The sequence below is a fragment of the Lepidochelys olivacea genome (assembly GCF_965140295.1).
Source record: "Lepidochelys olivacea isolate rLepOli2 genome assembly, chromosome: 2".
Classification (NCBI taxonomy): Eukaryota; Metazoa; Chordata; order Testudines; family Cheloniidae; genus Lepidochelys; species Lepidochelys olivacea.
In genome coordinates, this window is record NC_140412.1 from 110875806 (window position 1) to 110901016 (window position 25211).

The 25211-nt window shown below is 40.5% G+C and overlaps 1 protein-coding gene across 1 annotated transcript; it reads left to right on the forward strand.

Moving 5' to 3' along the window:
• On the forward strand, window positions 1-24909 carry SIRT5 (sirtuin 5). Its single transcript, XM_084621977.1, has 9 exons — window positions 1-135; window positions 4221-4359; window positions 7585-7718; window positions 10845-11070; window positions 12714-12801; window positions 16805-16858; window positions 19750-19873; window positions 22828-22943; window positions 24113-24909. The coding sequence occupies exons 2-9, from the start codon at window positions 4245-4247 to the stop codon at window positions 24186-24188; spliced, it is 933 nt and encodes a 310-aa protein (XP_084478103.1). The 5' UTR covers window positions 1-135; window positions 4221-4244; the 3' UTR covers window positions 24189-24909.
• Window positions 24910-25211: the final 302 nt, after the last annotated feature.

Consider the following 25211-nt stretch of genomic DNA (forward strand, 5'->3'; position numbering starts at 1 on the left):
CCCAGGCGGCGGCGGCGGCTCCAGGGGTGGGACGTGCCGCCCTCCACGCAGCAGCGGCCGTAGCTGGGCCCTGACGCCAGCCGCTGCCGCCTGCCCCGCCGCCGCTGCGGCCTCCGACCGGGCGCTGCTGCGGAGGTGGGTACCCGCCCCGGGCCGGGGCCGGGCCCCCGGGAAACCTGCCGGGGGACGCGGGGCGGGGCGGGGGAATTGGGGGCTCTCCCCTCACGGGCCTGTCAGGGGCTGTGCGGGGCCGGGGGCTGATAACCCCGCACCCGCCCGGGCCGGCCTCGCCTTGGCGGGGGGAGCCGGGCTGGGACGCCTGGCTCTCAAAGCCTGAGCCCCTGCTGCCGGAGCGCCACCCTGCCCGGCTACAGCCGCATCCCGAGCCGCCCCCCGCCTCGCTCCCTGAGGCTGCCACCTGTTAAACCAGGGGTGGGACGCTGGGAGACCCCCCCCCCCGAGCCCCCAACCCAGCGTGAGCCTCCACTGACTGAGCTAAGCGTGGGTCGGGTGCCAGGGCAGTAGCAGGCTGGTTGGTGAGTCTGTGTTGCCTCGCCGCTAGGGATAAGAGTGCCCCACCGGCTGGGTGTGGGTTACACTGACACATATTAAGGGCTTGCCTGTCCCTGGTATTGCTTGACTTATACCCCGTTCAGCTTTCATTACGCTGGGTATAATTCAAGCCATACAAAAACTGTGTGAAGACCAGCCCTAGCACATTTGAAAATCCAGGCCTAGAAAGGGCAAGTTGTGTCTTCAAAGAAACCTAGAGCTTGAGAGGTCATCTAGTTCATCTCCCCCTCCCGCCCCCATGCTGAGGGAGGGGATGAACTAAATGGCCTGGGGCAGAGCCAGGGGTTGAGCAGTGAGCACCCGCTGGGCACATTGGAAAGTTGGCACCTGAAGCGCCAGCCCTGGAGTCGGTGCCTATACAAGGAGCCGCATATTAACTTCTGAAGAGCCGCATGTGGCTCTGGAGCCACAGGTTGGCCACTCCTGTTCCAGAGCTTTGCTCTTACAGTTAGCAAGTTTTTCCTAATATCCAGCCTGAGTCTCCCTCACTGCAAACTAAACTGATTACTTTTGTCCGACCATTTGTGGGCATGGACAACAACTGATAGCTGTCCTCTCTGTAACAACCTCTTACATATTTGAAGAATTCCCTCTCATCCTTGTTTTCTAGATTAGACATGGTCTGGTCAGGGGTGTAGATCCCTAGCGACCTCAGCATCACCCTTGAATCCTTGAGGGAGTGGGGCACTTCATCCAACTTGTTGGATGTCCTCTCTAGTCAGATGCACCTGCTATGCAATATATATTGGATGCCTGCAATCAAGAGGCACGTTGTGTGGTAAAGCTAATGGCCATGGGCTGATGGGTTTATAGCCACCTGCGGTACCATCTGATACTCTTTGATGGTTTTTCTTAGCTCTTCTCTAAATTCCTGATGGAATTTGTATATGTATGGGCTTATTCTTTCCCATGTCAAAAATCTGTATTTAGCAAAAAGGGCCTTGTTGTTTGTGATACAAAATTGGAGGGAGGCAGATGAATATGCCTTATGCCTGAAAAGATCCAGTTCTTGGAGTCCTTATTTTTCAGCATACCCTTGGTAGATCAGGTCTTTTCTTGGACCTCGGACACAACCAGAGACTCTGGGGCTGGATGAGTGTAAAAATTTTTGAAGTTTTTGATAAATATTTTTCTACTTGTTTTGAAGTAGGGGGAAGTGAGCCTTAAGGTTTTAGCTGGTTAGGGTCACCCCAATACATTTACAAAACAAATACCTATTCTCCTAGTCTAGACAGACCCCTGGCATATAATGTGGGCAGGATATGTTGTGTTTAACCCAGGATCCCGCTAGCACATTTTTAAAGTGCTAAACTGTGTCTTCATTTCTACACTAGGTGCAAAATTCCATTTAAATTGTTAACGCTCACATTTTTCTAGTCTAGAAAAGAACAAGTGAAGGTTTTTCCCATATTTATCCCCATGTGACCCTTTAAATAAGACTTCCCTTTGTCTGTCTCTCATTCCTGCCACAAACCATTGCCTCAGTGAGATTCTAATCTGAGATCCTGCAAATTGTTACATGAATGCAAACATCCATAGATCAGGTCTGTGAACGCAGGTCCACCCACACATTTATCATTGCAGGAGTTAGGCCCTACATGTTTCTGTTTGACATACTGTTGTTGTCTTTGATTTGTTTCAGTGTGTAACAAAGTAATATACATGCTAGAGTGTGCTCTCAGCAGTACAGTTGCTTGTCTAAGCTGTATTAATGTTTTTAACGTGTCTGATAGACAACATTATTATGCTGTGGTGCCAGTAATGAAATCATGATATTTGTAAAGTGCAATAAACTCTTTGCATTAGTATAATCTTAGTATGTATGTTCTGTCATCAATATCAGATAGTTAAAATTGGTTTAAATATTTTTATATAGAATATTCTTTCAATATTATAATGAGAAAATGATGAGGTAATATAAGGGAAATAATCACTAGTTTTGTGTGTGGTTTTTACCTCCTACAGTTTCAAAATATAGGGGGAGCTTCTTCTTTTGATTGGGATGTAAGAACATCTGAGTCAGTGGAAAGTACTGTGGATTTTAAATATCCGGGAAGATTCTATTTAAGGAAAAAAAATATGCTGGTTGTAGTGAATATAAATATGAAGGCTGGTTTTTTTTATTATTTTTACTTCCCTCCATTTTTGTATAGTTTCTCTATGTTTTAGTGGATTGTATGAGATTTATCTTTTTAAAATACTTTAAATTCCATTTACCACTAAAGAGGAAATGAACTTATAAATGCCGTATATACTCGTTCATAAGCTGAATATTTTTGGTAAAAAAGTGATGCATCAAAGAGTGGGGGTCGACTTATAAACGGGTCTACACCAAAATTTGATGATTTTAAACTCTGTGAAATCATTGAATTGAATATCTAATACATTGTCGTTTTGTTTACCTGGAGCGTCTGCAGGCATGGAGCCCCTCCGTTCCCAGTGGCTGCAGTTTGCTGTTTCCAGCCAATGGGAGCTGCGGGAAGTGGCGCACCACTTCCTGCAGCTCCCATTGGCTGGGAACGGCGAACTGCGCCACTGGGAACTGAGGGGCTCCACACCTGCAGACTCTCCAGGTAAACAAAATGTCCCAACCCGCCAGTGGCTTACCCTGATGGGCTAGGAACCAATGTTTGCCAACCCCTAAAATATAGGGTCGGCTTATGAAAGGGTCATAAAGTTTTTACTATTTTTACCTATCCATCTTGGGGGGTCAGCTTATAAACGAATGGGCTAATGAACGGGTATATACCAATAACACTTTCCAATATGTTCATTCTTTATAAATGTTACATAGTATAAGGAAAATTACAATACCAAGGTGAAAAGGATAGAGCAGCTGTACTGTGTTGAGAGGTAATTGGATCTAACACGCTAAACACCAGGATTGAAATCTGTATTATGGGTTTGGCTGAATGGTCTTAGCCCATTGGCCCACTAAGCACTTGGTCACCCTTACCCTGTCTGAGGGTCTCATCAGCCTTGTCATAAGGGGACACAATTCCCAGTGAAATCAGTGTAAGTTGTAATAGTTTACTCCAGTTGTGAATTTTCCCCAGTGTATGTTTTACCATCTGTAAAGGGGGAATAAATCACAGAATTAGTTAATGGTTGTATGAAGTATTACAAATTAAAAGCCCTGAATATGCTAAGGATTACTGAGTCTGCACAGTATTGCATTTTTGTTTATTAAACCCATGAGACTATACTGTATGTTTTCAATACAAGGACTCAAGGGTCACAGCAGAGTGGAAAGTATTAATTCATTTTATGGGGGAAAATATTAAATGGCTATTCCACCTTGAGTTCAAGTAAGATTTTGACATGTCTGTGTTTCATACTGGGGAAAAAACCTGGAAAAAATATAGGTATTTCAGTACTTTCTCTGCAAGAAGAGGATTGGCAGTCCTTTAAATCTTTTATGTTATGTTTTACCATATTATTTGATTGCTCTGTAAGTTTGAAATACTGTAGTTGTGAACTTTGCCCATAAGCAATACTTGGGCAAACGGGGTGAAGGATGAAATAGTAAATACTGTACCTCATTTTTTTGTGACACAGAAAAGAGAGTATTTAAGAGTATATTCGCTGTATATCTTTGCCATATAAACATGTATTCATATAACTTTTCATTTGATCTCTCTTTTCAGATTAAGAACTATAAAGTGATCCTGATGAGTCTCTTCCAGTTTACCAGTAGAAGGCTGGTTTCGCAAGCATATTGTGGACTTAAGCCACCTCCTTCCAAGAAACAAAGGATTTGCTTAGAAATGGCTCGCCCTAATTCAAGTAAGATAAATTCATTCCTGTGCTATGTATTTTTTTCTTTCTGTACTCCAGACAAATATTCTGTCAATTATTTTTCTGTCTTCCTTGCTTCCTGAGTTTTGAGTATGTTAAAGTTAAGCAGCATTGTTGTAGACACACAGTACTGAACAACATAAATGTTCCAAACTTGAGAGAGTATATTATATAAACATACTGTATAATACCTGCACATGTTTCCTTGTTTTAAAGATTGCAAGGTCCAAACCACCAGTCTCCTTTGCTGAATCACTTTTGGCTCTGTGATTGTAGAATCAGTTCTCTGCCTTATCCCTTTGTAAAGTAATGGGAAATTAATGCGTTTGCCTGTTCCTTGTATTTCTATAACTTTTTAATCCTAATTTTTGCAAACAGGTCAAATTAGTCATCATGTGGATGGAAGCTAGAAGTTTAAAAAATGTTTTTGTTGTTTAAGTGCAAGAAAATCCTATGGAAAATGTAATAAATGGTATGTTTTTAAACTTGAATTCAAATGACTGAAAAGATTAAAAAAAAAAAAAAAAAATCCTTCTAGGCTTTGACCTAGCATGAGAAATTTCAGCCTCCGAGTAACCTGTTACAAGTGCCTGATAATGAGTGTTTAGAATGGAAATGCAGTTTCAACATTAAATACAGCATCACTACAGTGAAGCTGTAATAATCAGGAGGAGAATGATGATTTAATAAAAGCTTTGTGCCTCGCCTATAAGCTTGATTTGAACTTGTCCGGGCTTTGATAATAGCAATCTATATTTTAATTTGAAAGTGAGATTCTTGGAGAGACAAGTATTTAAATGGAAAAGTGTGGCTGTGAAGCTTTGGGTTTTTGTTTTTTTTTTTAAATGGGTGAAAGTCACCTTCCTTGCAATCAAGCTGAATGATTGCCAAGTTCCTGACATAGTTAGGGGTCAAAATGGCTATTCCTGTTAACACTTTTTATAATGTCAATATTTATAAAATAAGCAATATATTTGTGTCACTGTATATTTTTGTGTATATATTTAGATTTGTCTTCCATATTCAAACAGTTTAAAATTCACTCCTCTGCTTCTGCACTGCAGGCTTTCTGCAGGAATTGAGGTAGTGAAACCACTCCCACCAACTCACAGATAGGGTATTGGGTAATGCTACAGCTATTCAAATCCAGGTGATAATCTACATGAAAATCTTTCTTCAAAAGAGTTAGTTTAACTTGAATACAACAAGCAACATCTTTTAAATCATGGATTCTCAAACTTCATTGCACCGCGACCCAATTTTCTGAAAACAAAAATTGCTACATGACCCCAGGACGGGGGACCCAAGCCTGAGCCTGTACACGCTCCACAGCCCAGGATGTGGGGGCCAAAGCCCGAGCCCCACCGCCTCATGTGGTGGGGGCCAAAACTGACACCCAAGCTGTGGGCAGGAGACCTGTAACCTAAGCTCTGCCACCCACCGCTGAAGCCCTCAGGTTTCAGCCACGTGAGGTGGGGCTTGGGCTTCAGCTTTGGCCGCAGGTCTCAGCAAGTGTAAGCCAGCCCTGGCAACCCCACTAAAACAGGGTCGCGACCCAGTTTGGGGTCCTGACCCACGGTTTGAGAACCATTATTTTAGATTGTAAAATACAAACAGTATCGAAGGTCCACCTCCACAGTCACATTCTAGGAGGGATGTGGTCTGGTTTGGGCTGTGTGACTTTGGGAAGGTCACTTCACATCTGTCAATTTAAAGGGATTCTGTTGACATACAAATTGTATTTCTTTCTGAAAATATCTTGTTTGCTATAGTTCAAAGCAACATCTAAGATGACTATAATTTAATGAGATTAGAGATGCAAATATTTTTGTTTTTCAGCTTGTGCATTTGATAGCTCCTTTGTGTATTAATTTAATTCTTTGCCCTTTATAATCAGTCACTTTTCCAAGCTACTTGTGTGGATTTTTCACACATTACTGGGAAAATGATTGATAAATGTAAATGCAAACCAAAAATTGACAAGGTGACTCAGAGGCAAATGTCGTACCTTAAACTATTTTCAATTAATGTTTTTTACACTAACTAGATTTTAATTTGTTTCTTCCTTTTAATTAGCATAATGTATGAAAAATTTTAAGATGGTTGTATCACAGGTCAGGGTAACTACATCTGTATTTCCCCTCAGTGGTCCAACAAGGGCACCCACTCTCAGGCTTCCAGCTTCCCAGCCATTGTCTTTCTGGGTGGAGACCCGCCTCTCTTTCCCTTCTGACTTGGGTATTTCCAGGCTACACAGTTCCCTGCCTTCACTGTGTTATTCCCAGCACAGACAGGTTGCCAGAGGACACCAGCTTGCTTTCTCATCAGCGATGGTTAACAGGTGTAATTGCTATAGTTATAAAGTACCACACAGCACTTCCCATGCAAGCCTATTTTATTCTTACAATAAAAAATGTTACCGAGAAAACATACTAAAACCAATAAAAAAAACCCTTACATGCATGCTAATAAGCTTACCAGCCATCATCCCAACCCTAACACTGGCTATGGGAGGAGGAGTCCTTCAGCCTTCCCTCCTCCCCCTGATTTCCTTTGTGATCACAAGATTATCACAGCCATAGTTCAGAACTAGCACCTGTTCTTATGGGGTCTCAGTAGTCCCAGTCCTTTCAACCCTAATCTAAGGATTGGGGCCTTCCATGGAAGCCCTTAGACCAGGGGTTCCCAAACTTGGCTCGTGGCTTGTTCAGGGTAAGCCCCCGGCGGGCCGCGAGACACTTTGTTTACCTGAGCGTCCGCAGGTGGAGCTGCGGGAAGTGGTGGCCCAACCACTTGGTTGAAAGGGGTTTATATATAACTAGAAATTACAGCATTTCAGAATTATTATAGTATCCCTATTAATTCCAGCATAAGAACTTTTGTTTAAAGCCTCAGTCTTCCAAACATTTAACGTGTGTACTTAACTTCATGCACATGAGTAGTCCTCTTGCAGTTAGTAGGGCTACTTGTGTGCATAAGTGTTTACAAGATCAGGGCTTAAAATGTTTTCTCATAGATAACACTTTTAATTTTGATGTACAGAACATCAGGAAAGAATAGATATTCTAAAATTAAATGTGTGGCAGTTTTGCCCAACAGCCACATTGTGCTTGTATGCCCATTGCTAAATATCTGAGTGATTAAATGGTCTCTATTTAAACATGAAACAAAACTGGTGGATCAATTATTGTTAATTTTTTTCATTATATTTAGATATGGCTGATTTTCGAGAAGTGTTTGCCAAAGCAAAGCATATAGCCATTATTACAGGGGCTGGTGTTAGCGCCGAGAGTGGTGTTCCTACCTTCAGAGGCTTAGGGGGCTACTGGAGAAAATGGCAAGCTCAGGTATGTAGTTGGGCCGGACGTTTGATGAGTGACTATTATTCTTTTAATTCAGATGTGCCATTGCAATGAGTCAGAAGCAGCTAGCTATTTTAAAGGGTTGCAGTGCTCCCACAGTGCTTCAGTAGTGATAAAATGTTCTCTGCTTAGCCATCTCTGCAGCTTCTTCTCATGCTCCACTGTGGTAGCCTCATGCAACTGCAACTTCTTCTTTTTGCTGGTCAGCACAACAGTCTTAGCTCTCTTGGAGACACTATGGGGTCCTCCTTGCTGTTTCCCTGCTTGCTTTTTTCCTCCAGGACACCTCTCCCTTTCTGAATTAGACAAATTGAAAAAAACAAGGATGAAGGACGGAATTGAGTACATTTTTTTTGTTTGTTTGATTGCTTGTAACACTTTCTAAAGCTTGAAAATGTCTTGTCTTGATGATTTTGTCTGAAACACACTGACAACTTCTTACTGTAACCTGCTGTCTGTGCTCCTTCTGTGGCTCAAAATTAACTTGATTTAATGTTCCCTTTCTTATATTTGCACTGCCATCATAATCAATTTTATGTGTGTGTGTTTAAGATAATGCTCATGAAAGATTTAATTCTTTTGGAAACTAGAGCAGCTGTGTAGTTATCCAGTTACTGGCATGATAAAGGTGCACCTCTATTTCTTTCAGTAATTGTGCATTTAAATACAGTATATTTATATAAATGTTGTTTTTTTATAGGAGAACTTTGACATATTAATGTTCAATCTTTATATAGCACTGCAAGTATATAGTTCAGATGGCTTTATTTGAATGAGCTTTCTCCCCCTATCTTTTAAACAAGAAAACTGAATGCAAAACGCGTATTAATGCAGAATTATGGCTGAGATTTTATAGACACGCGGGAGACAAAGTATTAGTTGCTGCCAGAATGAAAGCCTATTATTTGGCTATATTATACGTAAATTAAGGCCAAATTGAAATGACCAGTAGCACAAAATATATCATGCAAAGGTGCATAGTTTTATGGCTACTTTAGTGCATATAAAATATTAATTATTATGTTTCTCTTAATTTCCTTGTATTGTGTTTGTACTCTCAAGAGGTGGCTTGGTTGGGCAGTGTAGAATGAGTTCTGTGTGCACAGTGTAAAAGGAGAGAATTCTGGATAATATTACAGTAAAATTATATGCAACTTTCAATGGCATTTCTTCATTGCATAAAATACAGTATTTATAGATCCATAATTATAAGGCCAGAAGGAACGGTTATGATCATCTAGTCGGGCCTCCTGTATAACACTGACTTATCATGCCCCTATAGAATAAGGAGGACTGATTCTGGCTATTGACTTGTATTCTTGTTGGATATAGCTGGTTACAAATACTCTGATGTTATCTTGTCATTTAGGTAATAACTAGGGCTGTTGATTAATCGCAGTTAACTCACGTGATTAACTCAAAAAAATTAATTGCGATTAATCACAGTTTTAATCACACTGTTAAACAATAGAATAACAATTGATATCTATTAAATATTTTGGATGTTTTCTTCATTTTCATATATATTCTGTGTTGTAATTGAAATCAAAGTGTATATTACTTTTGATTACAAATATTTGCACTGTAAAAATGATAAACAAAAGAAATAGTATTTTTCAGTTCACTGCATACAGCTGCTGTAGTGCAATCTTTGTCGTGAAAGTGCAATTTACAAATGTAGAATTTTTTTGTTACATAACTGCACTCAAAAACAAAACAGTGTAAAATTTCAGAACCTACAAGTCCACTCAGTCCTACTTCTTGTTCAGCCAATTGCTAGGACAAACAAATTTATTTACATTTACGGGAGATAATGCTGCCCTCTTCTTATTTACAGTGTCACCAGAAGCTGAGAACCGGCATTTGCATGGCACTTTTGTGGCCAGCATTGCAAGGTATTTACATGCCAGATATGCTAAACATTCATATGCCTCTTCATGCTTCGACCACCATTCCAGAGGACATGCTTCGATGCTGATGACACTTGTTAAAAAAAAAAAAATGCGTTAATTAAATTTGAGACTGAACTCCTTGGGGGAGAATTGTATGCCCCCTGCTCTGTTTTACCTGCATTCTGCCACATATTTCATGTTATAGCAGTCTTGGATGATGACCTAGAACATGTTGTTCATTTTAAGAACACTTTCACTGCAGATGTCACAAAATGCAAAGAAGGTACTAATGTGAGCTTTCTGACGATAGCTACAGCACTCGATCCAGGTTTTAAGAGTCTGAAGTGCCTTCCAAAATCTGAGAGGGATGAGGTGTGGAGCATGCTTTCAGAAGTCTTAAAAGAGCAACACTCAACACAAAAACTACAGAACCCGAACCACCGAAAAAAGAAAATCAATCTTCTGCTGGTGGCATCTGACTCAGATAATGAAAATGAACATGTGTCAGTCCGTACTGCTTTGGATTGTTATTGAGCAGAACCCATCATCAGCATGGATGCATGTCACCTGGCATGGTGGTTGAAGCATGAAGGGACATATGATCTTTAGTACATCTGGCACATAAATATCTTGTGACGCCAGCTACAACAGTGCCATGAGAATGACTTTTCTCACTTTCAGGTGACACTGTAAACAAGAAGCAGGTAGCATTATCTCCTGTAAATGTAAACAAATGGAGCGATTGGCTGAACAAGAAGTAGGACTGAGTAGACTTGCAGGCTCTAAAATTTTACATTGTTTTATTATTGAATGCAGTTTTTTTGTACATAATTCTACATTTGTAAGATCAACTTTCATGATCTAGATTGCACTACAGTACTTGTATGAGGTGAATTGAAAAATACTATTTTTTTTTACAGTGCAAATACTTTTAATCAAAAATAAATATAAAGTGAGGACTGTACACTTCGTATTCTGTGTTGTAATTTAAATCAATATATGTGAAAATGTAGAAAACATCCAAAACTATTTAAATACATGGTATTCTATAATTATTTAATAGTGCGATTAATAGCACGGTTAACAATGCGATTACTTTTTTTAATTGCGCAACATCCCTAATAACTTACATGTGACCATATCTACTATCAGGTGTAGTTGTTTTGCTCTTATTATGAATGAATGAATGAATGAATGGTGTTTTGTTTTGTTTTTTCAGGAATTAGCTACCCCAGAAGCCTTTGCAAGGAACTCCTCCCGTGTGTGGGAATTTTATCATTACCGCCGGGAACTGATGTTGAGTAAACAACCAAATCCAGCACATGTTGCCATTGCAGAGTGTGAAGCCAGACTGAGCAAACAGGGAAGGAGTGTTGTGGTCATTACTCAGAACATCGATGAGCTCCACAGAAAGGCGGGCACAAAACACCTCTTAGAAATTCATGGTTAGTATTAATGCACGCATACGCTAGAACTGCTCAGAAGATGCGGGGGAGAGTTTCTACTGAAATATTTGAAGTGAAGTCAAAAACTTCAAGTGAAAACCAAAAACATTTTTATTCAGAAATGCCACGTGCCCAGTGGCCCAGAGCCACGTGGCCCAGTTGTCCTTTATGGGTCTGGCTCCTGGCCAGATTACATCTCTCATTACACACTGTGGCCAAGGCCTCCCATGATGCACTGTAGCTGCTCAGGAAGAGGGGACACCAGGGAGCAGCATGGAAGATGTAGTCTGGGATGGGTGCACTATCGCTCACGAGGTGCTGTGGTGGCATTTCCAAATAAAATTTTTGGTTTTCAGGTGTTCGAGTTTTAGATTAAAAGTCAACATTTTCCAGGGAAAGCAGACACTTTTTCACATAAACAGTTGTTTTGTTGAAAACCCAGTTTCTGTCAAGCACTTGAGGTGGAAAATTTTGACCAGTCTTAATGCATGTGTAACGCCAACAGACCCTGGTCGTCGGCAGGCAGGATGAAACCTGGGACCTCTGGAGCTTAGTGTATGAGGTTCTACTGCGTGAGCTAAAAGCCAGCTGGCTGTTAGCTAAGGCTGTAAAGCAGACTCATTTAACTCTCTCTAAGTGGTCTCGGTGCCACTAGATGGAACAGAACACCACACCCAAGGAGGTGTGTGGGTTACACATGCACTTACTCTGACCAGCTATTGCTGAACTTGTCATCACCTGCTGTCTCTTCCCTTTGTTGTTTGTCATTTTGTTTTTTATATGGACGATGGCACTGGAACTGTCTCTCTCTTAATATTTTCTCCTTGCATGTCTCAGATCCACTTGGATGAATATACTCATACAATAGAACTTAGCTTATTTATCCTAAAGGGTAGGAATTACAAATTACTGAGTTTTCCAGTTTGCGAGCAGGGATAATACCTCACAAAGTATTTTGTTCACTTATTCTGATAAGTGTAGTTTAATTTTGATTATACTTCATTTTTTCAAAATATACTACAGTATATTACAAAGTCTTAGTAATGTCAGGCCTCACTGTATCATTTGCTGTTAATTATTTGAGAAGTCGGAGGTACCTTTTTTGAGCATTTTTTGTGCAAATTACAAAGTGTGTGTTTTAACACAGTTCTCCTGTACTCCGAGGGAAATGCTACAATCATAAGTCATCCTTCTTAGCCAGATTGCAAACAATTCCCATTTTTTTGTAAAATTATTTTTTTCAGCAACACTGTGTTGTAGTCATCTAGATGTCATGAGATAAACCACAGTATAAGACACAGTCTGCTAGAGGGACCATTTCTCTGGTTCAGCATGGCAGTTTCTATTAAACTTGTGCTCCTGCCTTTGGTGTATCCTGGCTTTGTGAATAAATATGCTATTGGCTTCTTTGACTGCCAATCAAAAATGTTTTATGTACATGCTTTATAATAAACTAATTCACAGTGCTGCCATGCTGGAATTTCTTAGTTCTGTGTTCCTGTAACTTAAACGGCCCACAAGATATATTCTCCAATGTCAAATAAGGGAACACTTGGGATGGATATAACTGTTTGCATGCGTAACTACATCTGAAAGTCATTGTTTGATATTAAAATCTGGAATTGCTGCTTTGTGCATTTCAGGTAGCTTATTCAAAACCCGATGCACCAGCTGTGGAAATGTGGCAAAGAATTACAAGAGTCCAATATGTCCAGCTTTGGCTGGGAAAGGGTAATATATTGTGAAACCCATACTTTCTCTTTTTCAGTTTGCTACTTATTTATTATCTTAAACAGGGTAGATATTTTCAGAGCGGGGCTGGGTTTTAGCCAGGTGTCCCCCATTTACCTCAGTGGGAATTGTGTTTAAAGCTCACATGATGCTTTGAAAACATAGGATATATTGTTTCATTAATTCTAACTTTATTCACTGAGAACTGGGAAGATGTCGGGCCACTGAAACAGCTCACTGCTAAAGTGCACACGGGGCTTAGCCATGTTTTTCCAAGTTTTTTAAGTAATGATCATACTTACAGGAAATTAGCAGAATAAGTTCATTAAAAATAACCCACTAGATGGTGATACATTAAATGGTTCTAGCAGAGACTAACCTGGATCCAGTTAGGTATTATATATTTAGGCTTATATTTTATATAACTCATTAAGGTTTTTTTTTAATATCTTCATTTACCTATTGTGACACCAAGGCCCATTTGTGGTTCGCTACTATGTGTCAGCAACTCTTGTCAGGCCTGACATATTCACGACACCTACCACACTGGTAAAATTCAGAACTGGGAATGTATTTGGGGTCACCTTGCTGATTGTAACCAAGGCTGATGGAAGCCAGAGTGGGGTTGGGGTCAGAGCTGCTGAACCAGGGCTGTTTAACACACAGACACTCAGGGTGTGACCTGCGTGCTTGTAGGCAGGCTGGGAGCTACAGCAGCAAAACACTGTAAGGCACCCAGGATTGCAGGGCAAGTGGTGACAGCCCCTTCTTGGTCTGGATTGCCACTGAACGCAGTGACACCTACACAAAAGGAAAAATGAAAGATGCTTAACAACAAAAGCTCTGGGAAGTTCCAAAACCAACAAGCTGTATTTAAAAGATCAGTTAAGATTTCTGAGTGACAAATCAAATACAATTTTCTGTCAAATACAAATTATATCAATAATGAGCACTTTAATGACACATCTGTTATTTCAAAGGTGAGGCCACAGAATGTCATACATTTGGCTATTAAACTACAGCTGCACCCTTATTCTCAAGAAACAGCAATAGGCACTTTATTTCTTTTTCTGATATATTAACTAATATCCCCATACACCAATATTCCTTGAAATATTTAGATATCAAAATCAAAAATACATTAAAATTCCCGCAGCAATCCATGTCTCTCAGTTATGGTTGATGTGATGAAATATATACTTTGTTTAAAAAATGTTGTGGAAGGTGTAGTGTAACCTTCAAGATGTCCTTACCTATTTTTTATTTGCTTTTGAGTACTTCAGTTTTGTAAATGATGTGATATATGGGTACATTGCTGTCACTTAGCAACCTTGACTGGATTTGAAGCAAAGTTTTCTGGTTTTGGAAACTTTTAATGTTGGACTCTAGGAAATGAAACATTGGTTCTGTGCATGAGATTGTGACTAGATGAACTAAACTGTTATGTACTATTTCTCCTTTCCTCACTTTTCCCTTTTTAAAATCTTTGCCACTCTGTCACCAAAACCAAAAGTTTAGAAGTTTTGGAAGCTGCTGAAAACCTGTTTTAGGAAGTGATAACTCAGGAACCCTTTGTCCAAATCACTTCACGTTTAGTAGAAAACATCTATCTTCACCCCCTTCGTAATCTGACAGTTTTTAGACTCCTATTCCTTTGTTGGAGATTTTGGAGGTAGGAGAAAAATCAGGCTTGTAGTAAAAGCTTGATTATAGCCTTAACTTTGGAATGGCTTTGGTGCTCCATAATATCACAAGATATAAATGTAGTATATGAAAAATTGTTTATCCTAAAACTTACACAAAATTGTATATCCGTTCCATTAGAACAAACATTTCAGATGGTCTGGAACCATCGAGTTGAGTGGTTACTATCCTATGTTACTATATGAACTTGTTACCCTTATCCCCTTCTCTTCCTCCCCACCTTTCTACCGTTTGTTACGCTCACTTGTTACATCTTGTCTTAAATTAGACAGTAAGCAATTCTATACAGGGACTGTCTTTCTATAGGTATATCTACAATGCATGCTTCTTCTGGTGGAGTGTGGAATACATACACTATGCTCCCTCCTAGTATGGGTATAAATAGCAATGTAAACCATGAGGCACTGCTTAGGTGAGTAAAGTAAAGACCCACCTGAACCCTGTACCCTACACAGCTCTCTACTCACTGAAATAGTGCCTCCGATGTCTACACTGTTATTTTTAGCAGTATAGTGTCCTGCAGTTGCTTCCCCACTGCTGGAGTCTTTCCCTGCCACAGGGACCTGCCAGAGCCTTTTCCTGCCACAGAGAGTGACTTTGGCAGCAGGGAAAGGCTCTGGCATGGGGGAAGCAGTGGGGAAAGGCTCTGGCAGCTCCCCCACAGCCAGAGCCTTTCACTGACCAGTGTAGCTACACACTGCAGTGTGGATGCAATCTGCTTTTCACTATGGCATGTAGCTACACATTCCATATGTGCTGTGGCCTGTATATTTTTACAGAACCTTGCAATCTGATCATGTCTCGGGGACTTACGTGTTACAGTAGTACAAATAATAAATAACAATTTGCACGTAGCCCTCAGAAAAACTTCAGGTATAAATGATGGTAAATCTGACTTCAGTCATTAAACTAGTAATATCCTTTTAGATCTCCGAAAGAGAAGAGCTGCTTCAAGTTAAAGACCAGGTTTACACTGAGAGCAGTTTGCTACCGTATAATATAGCAGCAAAATGCTCTTTGTGTGAACATAGTTTATGCTGGCAAAGTTGTGCTTTTGCTGGTACAGCTTATTCCAGCTGTGCTGAATGAAATAAACTATACCAGTAAAAGTGCAGTTTTTCAGTATAACGGTGCCTTTGCTAAGGGCCTTGTGCCGGCACAACTACGTCAGTCAGGAATCACACTTCTTCACACCGCTGACCAACATAGCTATGCCCTTTGTAGTGCATACCTAGCCAAAGATGACCTGCAAAGGGAAGATTGGATTTGTGCCCAGTTTTGCTGATTTGATATATAAAGAAGATCTAAAAATCTTTTTTTTTAACTTTCATAATATTAAGAATATCAGATCTGGTCTCTCTGACTTTGCTTGATGGCATTTGGTGGTGGGGAAAAATGAAGAGAGAATTTTGGAACTTTCTCACCTCTTGATTGAAAGCATGGAGGCATTAAATCCAAAGATGTCTTTTCTTCCAATTGCATTAGGCCTGGTCTACACACACAATTTGTATTGGTATAACTATTTTGGTTAGATCTGTGATTTTTTTGTTTTGTTTTTTATTTAACCAATTACAGTTATGCTGCTACAGTTCTGAGGGAGGACACAATTATATTAGTGGGGATGCACTTACACCAATACAGCTTATTCCCCTTCCTGTACAGGAGTAAGCTATACTGGTAATAACTGTAACCATGCTAGGAGTGTTGTACCAATATAACTGTATACCAATATAGTTGAAGTGCTATACATTTTGTGTGTAGGGAAAAAAACTTAATTAAATAGGCATGAAAAAAACAAACAGAATTTTAAATGGTCTGACTAAAAATCACATTTCCCCTCAATATCAGGTTTCACTTCCTTGGTATCTGTGTAGTGATACTCTTGCCCTGTCTGTGGTCATATAGAGTTGTTCCAGGTGGACAAGTCTGGAATTTCTCATATGTGAAAAAATCAAGAAAAAGTTTTTTTTTTAAGGAAGAAAAAGCCCATCCCAGAACTTTTTACATTAGAGAGAAGCAAAAAAAAGGGCACACGTACATTCCCTCCAGCCCCTTTGTGGTGCTCCACATAAATGGAAACCACCTTTTTTTGTGCCTTGCACCTGAGCCCTATTATTGTTCTTGCCATTCTAAAACCAATTATGAGCCTGGTTTACTGACTTTAGTGTTGTAGTAGATATATTTATTTTCTACAGCTACTAAACCACCTTGATTTGAGAGAGTACTCTGGAGAAATACATTTTACTTGTAATAGCATTTTGTTTGGTACTTAAAATGTTTTTTTATTTTGTGACTTCAGTGCTCCAGACCCTGAAATAGAAGATGCCAAGATTCCAGTTGAAAATCTTCCTCGGTGAGTGTTGACTTTCATCTCTTTTCACCACACCAACATGATCCCCCTCAAATTTCACAAGTACTTTGAAAGGATGCCTCCACAAATGAATTAATTAATATTATTTACATAGCATCAGAAGAACATGAAAGAAGTGTACAAAATGAGAAAGACAGAACAAGTCTACACTATAGACATATATCAGTATAACTGTCACTCAGGGGTCTGAAAAATCCACACCCCTAAGTGACGTATGTATACCGATCTAACCCCCGGGATAGACAGTGCTGTGTTGGCCAGAGAGCTTCTTCAGTTGACATAGCTACTGCCTCTTGCAAAGGTGGATTAACTATATGCTCATGGGAGAAGCTCTGCCCTAGCATAAGAGTGTCTTCACTTAAGCTCTTCAGTGGCGCAGCTGCTCCAGTGCTGCGTTTTAAGTGCCAAACATCTTAATTTTAAACATAACATTACAAGAGATAACTGACAAAGGAAATATGGAGTAGGGGTGTGATGTTCCCCTGGTGTTATCTGGACTGGTGATCTGCTAGGTCATGCCAATCCTCGACTGGGAGTCAGTCTTACCCTGCTCTGCTGTGAGAACCCCCACTCCCGGGCTCTTCACGCACAGCCTCTGGCATATAAGCTGCTCCCAGCTACATGAGTGAGCACTTTTGGCCAGCCACTGCTTGGATTGTCCGACCAAATGACACTAGCCAATATCTCCAGTCCCAGACACAACCCTAGGAAGCTTATATGAGTTTGTCAATTTAACAAAGAAGTTGATATGTTTCAGGCTTGTTATCCCAAGGGGAGCCTCTGACACACTTCAAACCAAACGCACTGCTTCAGGTAGAATAAACAAATTTATTAACTACAAAAGATTGACTTATAATCACTTAAAATCGAAGCACAAGAAGTCAGATTTGGTCAAATGAAATAAAAGAAAAACGCATTCTAAGCTGATCTTAACGCTTTCCGTACCCTTACAAACTTAGATGTGTCTCACCACAGGCTGGCTGGTTGCCCTTCAGCCAGGCTCACCTCTTTGATCAGCGCTTCAGTCACTTGGTGGTGGTGTCTGGAGATGAACAAGAGAGCGCATGGCAAATGTCTTTCCCTTTTATCATGTTCTTTCTTCCTTCTTGGCTTTGTCCCCCCCCCCCCCCCACTCCCCTTCAGGGTCAGGTGAACATTACCTCATCATAGTCCCAAACTGACCAAGGGAAGAGGGGTGACTCATTCGAGAGTCCAGCAGATCCTTTGTTTCTGCCTAGGCCAGTGTTCTTTGTTCCTGTGAGGCTGGGCTGCGTTTGTTCCATACATGTCCTGATGAGATGTGAACTGCCCCTCTGCTCCTGGAGAGTTTTGCCTGGGCCTCTGCTACTGGAGAGTTTTTGCCTGGGCTTGTTTTAAGCCATGAGGACACATTTTCAGCCTCATAACTATATACATGAAATTGCAACCTATAAAACAATGCTCAGTGCATCATGAGCCTTCCGAAGACACCCGACATGACAAACTTTGCATTGGATACCACACAGTCATATTATAAGGACGAACATGGGGGTGCAAGGTGTTTCCCCGAGGTACAGAGCATCACAAGGGGTTAGAGTGAAGAAAAATAGATTGCTTATTTATCTGTGTACGCCTCTGGTAAAGACAAGGCTAAATGAATAGATTGTTTAGCAAGTGGGAAATTGAACAGTGGTAGCAAGCAGCCAAGTACTACAGGATAATCTGCTGTTTATTCAGTAGCTAGCACTCTTTCCTCTGAGGCAGTATCTAATACTATGCTTGGAGTTGTCTGCTGCAAGGTATCTTGTGATCATTAAAAATCCCATGGCAGTTTTTGTGGCAGTAAATTATTTACCTCAACTTTTTGCACTAGACTATACTATTTTTCATTTCATGCATTAGACTGTTGGGTAGTATTGCTCAATCTTGTTAAACAGCTTCTGTACTTCACCCAGAGATATAGTTGCACTGTATAATAGAGGAAGCTCTTCCTGTATCCTGTAGTTAAGAGGATGTGGTCCAAATGTAGTGGAGTAGTTTAAATCCCCAGTTGTTCAACTGACTCTGTACAAACATACCCCCTTTGATGTCTGCCCGCACAAAATTAATTTTGTAAAGTACTATAGAGTCCTTTGGAATCAGAGATTTGATGTCTTAGCTTCAGCTGTAATGTGAAACATTATTTTTATATTATTATGCCTAAGGCTGCGAGTCTTTCACGGAAGTCACAGATTCTTTGACTTTCTCAGACCTCCGTGACTTCTGCAGTGGTTGGTGCAGCTGATTCCAGAGCCACCCGAGCAGCTGGGGTGGCCCTAGGGGCCAGCCGCACCGGCTACTGATCGGGCAGCCCCGGGCAGATGGTCCCAGTACAGCAGCAGTGGAGCCCCAAGCTGCACCCCCAAACAGCTGTGGCGTGGGGCCCCAGGCAATTGCCCTGCTTGCCACCCCCTAATGTCATCCCTGGCTTTTATATGCAGAAAACCAATAATTGTGGCAGAGCTGGGCCGGGGAGTTTTTATAGCATGGTTGGGGGGCCTCAAAAAGAAAAAGGTTGAGAACCCCTGCTGTAGCGCATCAGCAGCCACAGGAGCGCTTCCCCCACTCAGCCAACCCCCAGCACCTTAGTTTTAGTTAGGGGTATTTTTAGTAAAAGTCAAGGACAGGTCACAGGCCCTGACTTTTTGGTTCTTGTCCGTGACTTTTATAAAAATACCCGTGACTAAATCGTAGCCTTAATCATGCCTAGATTGAACATACTGTTGTCCTAAGTGTGGTCTAACAAACCTGTTGCAATTGAAATAGGTCAGTCTTAAACATTTTTAACAAATCAATCCAAGGCTCAAAATCACTTTGAATGTTCCATCTCCTTCTATTGTTGTAACTTGTCACAGGTGTGAAGAGCAAGGCTGCAATGGCCTCCTCCGTCCCCATGTTGTGTGGTTTGGAGAAACTCTGAATTCAGACATTCTTACGGAGGTTGAAAATGAACTTGAGATCTGTGACCTCTGTTTGGTGGTAAGGAATGCTTTGGTTTCCTATTTAGTCAAGCAAACTGAAATTAAGAAATCACATCTCTCAGATATGGGAAATGTAGATACAGCCATGAGACAGTTTCAGTGAAACATAATACATTAAAATAAAGTCTCACTCTGTTAGGGTAGCATTAAGTTTGATGATTTAAACATACCAGTGAAGAATTTCTGAGTCGAAGTAAATTCAGCAGTGCTAACTTGGCCACATAGCACATACTATCTATATTAAAGTTATACACTAGCTGCATATGCAGTAGTTGAAAGTACTTGTGCAATATGGCCAACCTAATACTGCTTAACTTTTCAATTCCTTAAACAGTGGAACCTTTAAAAAAAAAAATCACACTTTTGACCTTTTTTTTTTGTTTTTTGTTTACTATAACTGTTTAGGAAGTTGTAAAAGCTAACAAATCATTTTTTAAAATATATTTTTTTTGTTTTAATTTTGTATCAGACAGAACTTTTATAGATGGTCAGTTTAATATAGCCAATCAGTTTCCCCTGTTTGCATGGGTTTTTCATTTTGCTAAAAGGGGGGAGACAAATATTTCAAAACATAGGAAAATATATTCTGTAAAATCCCATAAATTGGTAGGAAGGAAAAGGGACAGGTGTAGTACCTGAAACTACTTTTAGCTTTAATTGAATGTGTCCCTAACAACGTGCTTAAGGTTACTTTAACGTTTAATTTATACTAAATGAGGAAGAAAAGAGAAGAAGCATCTTTGCAATGATAGCACAATCTATGCTGATAGTTGAGTGACCGCTTTCCTCGAAGTTGCCTCTTCCACCATAGATTATTCTTTCAAGTGCAACTTCATCTTTTGCTTTTTAATATATTCAGTGTTTTACATGTTCAGATTAGGGATGTCGATTAATCGCAGTTAACTCATGCGATTACCTAAAAAAAATTAATTGCGATTAAAAAAATTATTCACGATAATCACAGTTTTAATCACACTGTTAAACAATAGAATACCAACTGAAATTTATTAAATATTTTGGATGTTTTTCTACATTTTCATATATATTGTATTCTGTGTTGTAATTGAAATCAGTGTACGTTGTTTTTTATTACAAATATTTGCACTGTAAAAATGATAAACAAAAGAAATAGTATTTTTCATTTCACCTCATACAATCTATCATGAAAGTTGATCTTACAAATGTAGACTAAGGTAGAAAAAAACTGCATTCAAAAATAAAACAATGTAAAATTTTAGAGCCTCCAAGTGCACTCAGTCCTACCTCTTGTTCAGCTAATCGCTCAGACGAACAAGTATGTTTACATTTGCAGGAGATAATGCTGCCCTCTTCTTATTTACAATATCACCTGAAAGTGAGAACAGGCATTTGCATGGCACTTTTATAGCCGGAATTGCAAGGTATGTACGTGCCAGATATGGTAACGTTCGTACGCTCCTTCATGCTTCCGCCGCCATTCCAGAGGACATGCTTACCTGCTGATCATGATGCTCATTAAAAAAATAATGCTTTAATGAAATTTGTGACTCAACTCCTTGGGGGAGAATTGTATATCCCCTGCTCTGTTTTACCTGCATTCTGCCATATATTTCATATTATAGCAGTCTTGCATGATGATTCAGCACGTTGTTCATTTTAAGAACACTTTCACTGCAGATTTCACAGAACGCAAAGAAGGTACCAATGTGAGCTTTCTAAAGATAGCTATAGCACTTGACCCAAGGTTTAAGAATCTAAAGTGCCTTCCAGAATCTGAGAGGGATGAGGTGTGGAGCATGCTTTCAGAAGTCTTAAAAGAGCAACACAACAATGCGGAAACTACAGAACCCGAACCATCAAAAAAGAAAATTAACCTTCTGCTAGTGGCATCTGACTCAAATAATTAAAATGAACATGCGTCGGTCCGCACTCCTTTGGATTGTTATCGAGCAGAACCCGCCATCAGCATAGACTCATGTCCCCTGGAATGGTTGTTGAAGCATGAAGGGATATATGAATCTTTAGCGCACCTGGCACGTAAATATCTTGTGATGCCATCTACAACAGTGCCATGAGAACGTCTGTTCTCAGTTACAGGTGACATTATAAACAAGAAGAGGGCAGCATTATCTCCTGTAAATGTAAACAAACTTGTTTGTCTGAGCGATTGGCTAAACAAAAAGTAAGACTGGGTGGACTTGCAGGCTCTAAAATTTTACATTGTTTTATTTTTGAATGCAGGTTGTTTTTTTTTTTTTTTTACATAATTCTACATTTGTAAGATCAACTTGCATGACAAAGAGATTGCATTACAGTACTTATACTAGGTGAATTGAAAAATACTATTTTTGTTTTTTACAGTGCAAATACTTGTAATCAAAAATAAAGTGAGCACCGTACACTTTATATTCTGTGTTGTAATTGAAATCAATATATTTGAAAATGTAGAAAGCATCCAAACTATTTAAATAAATGGTGTTCTATTATTAAATATTAATCTCCACAATACCTCTGAAAGGTAGGTGGGCAGCTACTTTACCTAATATTTTTAAACTTGCTTTAGACTGTGTTCTGTTAGGATTTCCCTTATTTATTCCCTTGTCAGTGGCCCCACTTCTGAGTGATTTTTTTCTTTTCCCTCCTCCTCAACCACATATGATTGAAAATGGCTTATTTTGTAACCGGTCTCCGCCATACCACTGTCACTGTCAACTAGAAGGGCTGAAGAGCAAACTTGGGTGCTGTTTTTACTCCCTTCCAGTCCGAGGAGTACTGCATCAGACCTCTTATCCCTCAGATTTTGGCAGGTTGCAGAAATCAGGCCATATCAATACTTGTAGACTCGTATTGTAGGGTTGAACATGCATTAGATGTTTTAGCAAAGCTGTAGGTCAAGAGTCTCTCAGGATGTCTGAAGGTACTGGATTCTTTTTTTAAAATGTTGATCTGATGCTGTTTTTTTTTTCCCTGCAGGTGGGAACCTCTTCTGTGGTGTATCCTGCTGCTATGTTTGCTCCTCAAGTATCTGCCAGAGGAGTGCCAGTTGCAGAATTTAACATGCAAGCCACCCCGGCTACAAATAGGTTCAGGTAAAACTACTCACAGTTTAGGTAGAAGGGGGAAGCAGTGTTAACTTAAATGATTTCTTATGTTGTCCTGATAAAACTTAATGCTCTTAAGTGTCTAGAACAGTGGTGTCCAAACTTTTCCTGTTCTGACCCCTTACTAGTAATGGAGTCTGCCCATGTCCCCCTGTTCCATTACTGCACAGCCAAGGCTTCCTCAGCAGAGGAGCTGGGGAGGAGCTGGGGCTAGAGGTGGCTCTGGCCTGAGGGTGGAAAGCGGGTGAGGGCAGAGCTGGGTTGAGGGTCAGAGCAGGGCGCGGAGTGGAGCTGGGACTGGAGTTGGTCTCAAGGTGGAGCAGAGCTGTGGCTGGGAGCCAAGTTGAGCTGGTCTGAGGGCACAGTGAGGGCTGGGTGGTGCTACCTCCCTGGCCCCTGTGGGGGCTGGCCCAGGCCCTGCCATGTGCCCCCCTAAAACGTTCTGCCATGACCCTCAAGGGGGGTGCTCCCACCATTTGGGGACCACTGGTCTAGAAAATGTTAGACAATGACGTTTCCTAGCTCTTTGTTTACTATTTTTTCAAAATCTGTCTAAACTTTATAAAAAGAACAGGAGGACTTGGGGCACCTTAGAGACTAACCAATTGATTTGAGCATGAGCTTTCGTGAGCTACAGCTCACTTTGTCGGATCCGATGACGTGAGCTGTAGCTCACGAAAGCTCATGCTCAAATCAATTGGTTAGTCTCTAAGGTGCCCCAAGTCCTCCTGTTCTTTTTGCGAATACAGACTAACACGGCTGTTACTCTGAAACCTAAACTTTATAGACAAGGGGGTCCGAAGAGTTTATAATTCTCTATCAGATTGTATTGAACTCTCCTGGTTTGTTTTTCAGTGTTTCAGTTTAACTGCCAATTTATTGAAAATACAAAAACTAAAATGTGACATCTATAGGATTTCAGTCAAGTTACTTCTTTACCCTGTTGAATGATTTGCTGCTTAAACAGCTATTACAACAGGTGCTGCTTGCTCCGGTGTCTGTGTAGGAAAAATTACCCTTTTAAAATGACTAGACAACCTGCAGAAACTGGATTAAGGGAAGCGTATAAAGGGCAAACATGCTGTGGTGGTAATTTGTATTATAACTGGCTTTTATCATCTTTTTTTTTCTCCTAACCATTCCAATTTCTGTTTCAGATTTCATTTCCCAGGTCCCTGTGGTACCACCCTGCCTCCAGCACTTGCTCGCCATGAAACTGAAATAATCTCATGAGCATTCATCTGAGGGAGGGGAAATAATTAAATTGCTAAGAATATCAGGAAGTACACATAAGGTGAACTGGATTGTTGTAGAAGAAACCCTAAGTGTTGTAAGGAGACTAGATCTGTGGATGAAACTAATCAAAGAAATCCTGATTCTCACTTACACTGATGGCAGTGATAGGATTGGGAACAGGGGAAAATACCGGACTTTGGAATTTTAAAAAAGGTCATGTTTCTGTCTGACTAAAATCTTTTCTGTCAAAGGAAAACATAAAAACAATTAAAAATAACTCCAAAATTGACTGGCTAGAATAGGATGATGGTGCTCTATTATATGAATCTGAACTCCACAAAGACTTCATTGTAAACCAATTGGAGGCTTATGGATCTTTGACCTTTTTTATGAGAAGTGAAATTTCTGAAAGGGATGTTGTGTGAAAAGAGGGAAAGTAACTTTTTATGGGGCTAACACTTCGGCACTTTGAAAAGAAATAAACACCCTAAAAACTTAGAGAGTCGTGGGAACGTTCACTCCAGGGGGAGCTTGGGGCTTGCGGCGCTGCACTTTGTGTGTGTGACATGGATGGAAGCGCGGTGCCTATGGGAGGACCAGTTCCAGCCTAGCCGCTTTACCAGCTGCACTGGGGAGCTGCACGGTCTTCATGTTATTTCCCTTGCTTAAGCACCTGTTACCTTGTTATGGGATAGGAGATTAAAGGAGTGTTTCTGTCGCCTGTGGTTGCTTTTTACTGCGGAGCGGGGGTTTGGGTCTGGCTTTGCCTAAATTAATGTGGGCTTGGGCGGGGGTGTGTCATACTCTCCTTGCGAAAAGAAAAGGAGTACTTGTGGCACCTTAGAGACTAACCAATTTATTTGAGCATGAGCTTTCGTGAGCTACAGCTCACTTCATTGGATGCATACCGTGGAAACTGCAGAAGACATTATATACACAGAGACCATGAAACAATACCTCCTCCCACCCCACTCTCCTGCTGGTAATAGCTTATCTAAAGTGATCATCAAGTTGGGCCAT